This window comes from Solanum stenotomum, chromosome 9, assembly GCF_019186545.1.
Source record: "Solanum stenotomum isolate F172 chromosome 9, ASM1918654v1, whole genome shotgun sequence".
Classification (NCBI taxonomy): Eukaryota; Viridiplantae; Streptophyta; class Magnoliopsida; order Solanales; family Solanaceae; genus Solanum; species Solanum stenotomum.
The window spans coordinates 50,421,654-50,428,086 of NC_064290.1; the positions used below are offsets into that span (position 1 = coordinate 50,421,654).

Genomic DNA, 6,433 nt, shown 5'->3' on the forward strand with positions numbered 1-6,433 from the left:
TAACAAGTAAGGTAGGGACCCTAATTATTGAAATGTTCAGAGTATGAGATACACTATAATTTGGTGGATACTTCTAGTCTTAGGTCATGAAGAAAAAATAATTGAAGTTTAAAGTAAAATATTTATATTTTTCTCTTGATATATATGCCAACAGTGATAAATAAAAGTGAAAATATAGTATAATAGACAAATAAAGTGAACAGAGAAAATATATAATGATCTATATGCAAATTACATACAAGAAGTTACCAGAGGTCTCAAATTCGAGCTCTGGGTATGGAGAAAATCTTATTGAAGCGCCACTCCCGAATGGGCCCTGCAGTACACGATCCAGATTTAGTCAGAACTCCAATATGGGTTTCGGACACCGGATGGAAAACGAAAAAATAAAATAAAATTGCATACAAGAAGTTTATTATGTTACTCTATTTCACTACTAGAAAGCAGAAACAAAGACGGGTCCTAGAAATCAATAAAAAAATTATGTTATAAAATGTGATTTTTCCACCTATTTTTCACCAAACAATCTCACTAGGATAACACATGATGAAAATTTATATAGATTCTGACCGAAACACTGAGAAACTTCATAATTTTTCTGTTTTAAAATATCATTATTTTTTTCTCGATGATTCAATCAAAATATTTTGTGAAAATAATATTTTTCAAATGAGAAGTTTCACTAAGAAAATAATGATGATTTAGCAGTATTTATTGTTCTTTTATTTTATTTAAAATGTCTTTGATTCTTTTATTTTATTCATCTGAATTTTCCCCCACCTTTCGAATGTTGTAAAAGGGGCCAATAAAAATCATCAAATTTGCTATTTTAAAATGAACAACTTTATTCTCTATAATACATCATGTCTAATGAAAATTGTATCATTTCTTGATCGTTAAAAAGCTTTTAATCTGAGGATAGTTTTGAAGAATAGTCAAAAGCAGATTGAGGGATAAATATGAACCTTTCTCGAAATATATTTTTATTAGATAGAGTCCATTAAATTTTTAAATTGATAGTATAACGAAATATAAAATGAAACAATTTCAAATAGTATGGAGACAACTTCTAACATGGTAATTGATGTGATGAATTGGAATACTTCATGTTGCTCTTTTAGTGGTCCAAAAAGCTGTTCTTCAAAGATATGATAAGATATTAAGATGCCCCTTTTGATCAAGTCTCTTTGATTATTCTTATTTCCAATCATGCAATTCCTTTTTTTTCTTTTGCAAGTGAGTTTGGTCATGAGTAGGTGTGAAAGTTGCAACTAAAATAGGTCAAAAGTTCTTGGTGAAATACACAACGGTGCCACCAAGCCATGTTTGATTGGTAAAGTAGTTGAATTGGCTTTAACTAAATTGTCACAATTTATGTGATATTTAAAACATATAGCATATGAAAATGATTTGATTTTTGTGTGAAGTATGGTATGACTTGCCTAACTTAATTTCAGATATTTTATTTTATTGAAATTGTAAATTTGATAAGATTAAACTTTGAACATTTTTTTATTGATGTTATAATCTTGGCAAGACTTCAGTAGTATTGGTTTACATATAATCTGAACATCACTATTGATATTCAATTCAATAATATTGGTTTACAATTTTCATGAATTTAAAGGATTTTTATTTCTTGAATTATTTAAATTATCAAGTAACTGTTTTCACTACTAAATTGACTCTGTCCATCGCTTAAAGTAGGGTGTGTCCGCTTCCAATTTTTTCATATTCAGTTGACTTAAATAATTTGAAAAATATTTTTCACACGAACTTATTTTCCATCAATTTTTGGAAAATTAACTTACCTACTAAAATCTCTTTCTCCCTCACCATCCTCACCTAATCTTGCCAAACTCTCCGACCCCTTGCCCCTCAACCTACCACCTCATAACGCACCTCAGTCCCACCCCAAATCAACTCAAGACTCGACTTGGCTCACTTGAGCTGAGTTCCGCCCCAACCTGGGACCAACCTAGACACGACTTCAGCTCGACCCTAAACCATTATCTGATACCGACTCGATTGAGACTTATCGACCCAAGACTTGACCAAGTTACAAGTTAGTGTCAAGGTCGGGTCTCAGGGTCGTGTCTTGGATCGGGGTTGGGTCTTGGAATTGGAGTCGAAGTCAGATCTCAAAGTTGTTGAGGGTGGGGGTGGGGATAATCAGGGTTTATGTTGGGTTCTTAGGTCAAGTCGGGGTTGGGTCTCGAATCTCGAGGTTGAGTTCGGGTTAGGTCTTAAGTTTGATCTTAGGGTCAAATCTTAAGGTTAGGGTCAAGTCTCGGTGTCGGGGTTGGGGGTTAAGGTTAGGTCTCGAGGTTAGGGTATCTAGTCTCGAGGTGTGAATTTGGGTCAAGTGTCAAGGTTAGGTCTCAAGGTCAAGGTCAGGTCAAGTCTCGATTAGGGGTCGAGTTGGGGTTGGGTGTCAGGGTTAGGAACTTTAGCTTAATCTCAATCTCGGGTTTGTGTCAACATTGGGGTCGGATCTTAGGTCAGTGTCATGTCGAGGTCAGGTCCTGCATTAAGTCGGGAGACGGGTCTTGTTCGAAATCATAATATTTACCTAGATAACACATCCATAGCATAAAATAAGATGAAAGGAAGTATTTTTTTTTTCTTTAAAAAAGAAAGGGATAAGGCACAAGTACCTCCTAGACTATGATCGAAATCCCAGAGACACACCTTAACTAAACTAAGGTCCTATTACCCCCTGAATTTATTTCTTTGTAATTTTGTACACCTTTTGTCTTACGTAGCACACTCCGTGACTCCACGCAATTGAGGCGTGTGAGAAATATTTAGATGTCACGTAAGCCAAAAAGGTGCACAAAATTACAAAAAAAAAAATAGGTTCGGGGAGGGGGAGGNGGGGGGAATAATAGAACTTTCATTTAGTTAAGATGTGTCTCTGATATTTCAATCATAATCTAAAGGGGACTTGTACCTTTTCCATAAAGAAAAGAAGAACAAAGACGACTTGGACTTTATACATTTCAAAGATGGGGTTTATACGTCAACCAAGTTAAATTAGCATCATGCCAAGTGTCTTGAAGTTGACGTTTGAGTTGACCATTCCATTTTGATTAATGAACTCATATTTCTTGTGTCAAAGTTCTATACAAAATCGTTTTTTTATCTCGTAAAGATAGAAGTAGAATTTAAATATGTTCTATCATTTTTCAGATTTCACTTATGAAAGTTATATCGAATATATATATGCTATTGTTGTTATTGTATTGATCACATAATTAGTTCTTGATAATTATGATATTTCGACTAATTTCATAGAATACATAAGTAAATCACTTACTATTTTTGTCTTTATTAGGATGTGAACTTACAATCTCATAATTTTCAATGCAGTTTATTAACCATTAAACCACACTATTAGAGTCGTTTAGAGGTTCTAAATTTTAGGACGGAAGATAAAAATATTGCAAAGCATTCTCGCCCAATAACAGAGGTGGGGTCACAATTAGGACACAACTCTAGTGTGAAAAATATTTTCACAGTCCCTTCCTTACCATTGAGCCGCAAATCAATTTGTTAAGGGATTCCCAAGTTATTATACATATATATTTATTTAACTTTTTTAATATAAATACAAAATCTACGAAAAAGCTATTAGATTCGTCTAAATCCTCGAATCTCCACTTAGCTTAGCCTGTGATGATAGCTAATTCTATCATTTAAATACAAATAGTGAAGTAAAATAATCTTGAAACTATTTAATACGCGTAAGTAAATAGAGTATAGAATAAAAATAATCCCACATTTTATCGCGAGATTATTATTGCTATTTTACCAACCAAACTACATCTTAATGAAAACGTGTGTGCTGACAAGTGTAAACATGACATGTGAATGTTTTTTTTTCCATTTTGACTAATTGTTGCAGATAGACTTAACCCATAAATATTAAAATAATACTATTTTATTAATTTCTAGGAAGTTGGGAATTTTTTGAACTATTCCAACATCCAATAAGGGGCAGTTCAACTTCCAATTATAATAATTTTTCTAAATTCCAAAATCTTTCTAAATTCCATCACTTTCCTAATTGTGCTCATGATATTTTTTTTTATTTGACTTAGTCAAAATTCATGGGCATATTCAATTGAAACATCCTAGATACTTCCATAGACTAAATAAATCTATAAATACAACCTTGTGTTATAACAAACAAATATTCAAATTCAAACTTTGCAACTTTTTGTACAACACATACAAAAGTGGAAAGTTAATTATAGGAAGAAAGATCCAATTAGGGGCAACCTGAAAACACAAAAAATAATGGTTACAAAGATGAAAATTGCACTAGTCTTGATGACTATTTTGGCGGTGTTGCCGGGGAATATAGTAGCGGTTGATCATATAGTTGGTGATACTACGGGCTGGACAATTCCCTCAGGTGGGCCTACAACTTATGCAAATTGGGCTTCAGGACGTACCTTCAGAGTTGGTGATACTTTAGGTATGTATATATTCAATACCTCTTTCTCTTATACATGGTAAAGATGATTGGATCTTCATCTCGAATTAAGTAGATGCAGAATCTCGTATGTTTGAAAGGTAACTTGAACTAACAATCGAATTTGAAGATTTAGGTACCATGATAGTTGATTTGTTAACATATAGATGATTTATTTGCTTTTGATCAAAGCTATCAAATCATCTAAAAACTTGTTGAAAGAAGAAGAGAAACAAAGTAAATTTTGATTTCAAAAGCATTCTTTAAATGTTATGCAATTTCTTTGAGAAAAGCCATCAAGTTTAACTATTCATATGTGCATTCACCACCAAGAAGTGGCATGTTAAATGTAGTGATATGGACAGTGAAGATTCATATAGTCGAACCTAATTTTCTCAATTTCAATTTTGTAGTGTTCAACTTTGCAACTGGAGCACATAATGTAGCCAAAGTAACAAAGAGTGCATATGATTCTTGTAGTTCCTCAGGTCCTGTTAGTCCTATTACTGTTGGACCAGCCAATATTACTCTAAATTCCACAGGTACTGAGTATTTCATTTGTACTGTTGGCCAACATTGTAATGCTGGCCAAAAACTAGCTATCAATGTTACAACATCTTCCACTACTACTCCTAGCCCTGCCCCATCCCCTGCTACCTCCCCTGCCTCATCACCCATCCCGAACCCTACCCGTGCACCAACCCCAACGCCAAGTCCATCACCATCAGCCGGTCCATTTGGACCGTCTCCTAGTCCAAGTGGTGGTGCAGGAGCTTCACCATCGTCTGCACCACCACCTGGACCAGTCACACCGGGGACTACTACTCCTTCACCAACGACACCAAGCGATGGTCTAGTACCTCCACCGGCTCCAAGCTCTGCCTCGCGAAGTGTTTTTGCACCTGCCTTGATCATGTTCATATCCATTGCTATTAGTATCATGTGGTAGATTCTAGTCACTTGAGTGTTTGTATAACTTTTTACACATGAGTTTGTATCATTATAGGACATGGTCATTGTATACTTGAAATATTGTTCATTGATTTGAGTAACTAGTGATTGTGTGAGTTTTTAATACAAGTATCTTTCTTTTAGTTGTGAGTATACTTGAATTTATGTACCAATTTCAATTCTTCCATAACTTTTTGATGTCTACTTTTTGGTAAATAAGACATAGAAATGGTGTTATGAAATTGAGTAGCGGGTTCAACAAAACTCAATGGTTCAAATCATGTATTTGTATTAAAATAAATTCATGTAATATATACAATAAATTAAAAAGAAAAAAAACATAAACTAAAACGACGGAGAAACATGATATTCTAAGAAATAAGAAAAGATCAAAACAATAAAAAAATTAACGTTATTGATTTCTTTAGATATCATTATAACAACCTTTCAATCTCGCTCCTTACAAAAATCATCGAACATGACGCTTTTTAAATATAATTATAATACATATATTTCAACCTCATACAGAAATCATCACAAGATTTCACAAAACAAGACTACCCTTTTTAATCAACTTGAATTTAAAATTATGCAAACTAGTATCCCAATAAAGTCCAATCTAATCATCAACGCTCAATTCACGATTTGTGAACAAATATGCTCAAACAAGTTCATAGTCATCATTTGACATCATCTGTACATAACCATTTATATAGTTTTAGGATTATTTTCTTCAGTAACATCCCATAATTCAACCTTCTTGATCTGTCATGAGTTCTGTGGATCTATGCCAAACTTCTTCTTCTTCTTTGATGGGATGAACTTGTATATGAATTTCTCCTTCATGATAATGATAATAACAATAATAGTAGAAAAATGTGTTTGATGATTTTTTAGAATGTTGAGAAAAAATGGGTAGGAATTTATAGAGATGTTTTGGTATTAAATTTGGAAAGTATAGAACATAATAATTACTTTTATAATAAAGATTGATTTCACAAA

At 33.3% G+C, this 6,433-nt stretch overlaps 1 protein-coding gene across 1 annotated transcript; it reads left to right on the plus strand.

The window, feature by feature from the left end:
* The first annotated feature begins 4,185 nt into the window (after positions 1–4,185).
* LOC125876315 (cucumber peeling cupredoxin-like) lies at positions 4,186–5,586 on the plus strand. Its single transcript, XM_049557467.1, has 2 exons — positions 4,186–4,483; positions 4,894–5,586. The coding sequence occupies exons 1-2, from the start codon at positions 4,303–4,305 to the stop codon at positions 5,427–5,429; spliced, it is 717 nt and encodes a 238-aa protein (XP_049413424.1). The 5' UTR covers positions 4,186–4,302; the 3' UTR covers positions 5,430–5,586.
* Positions 5,587–6,433: the final 847 nt, after the last annotated feature.

Bases quoted from the DNA above. Each gene is read 5' to 3' on its own strand.
- LOC125876315 (XM_049557467.1), top strand. From the start codon at position 4,303: ATGGTTACAAAGATGAAAATTGCACTAGTCTTGATGACTATTTTGGCG. The intron at 4,484-4,893 runs GTATGTATATAT...TCAATTTTGTAG, and splicing joins CAGAGTTGGTGATACTTTAG to TGTTCAACTTTGCAACTGGA.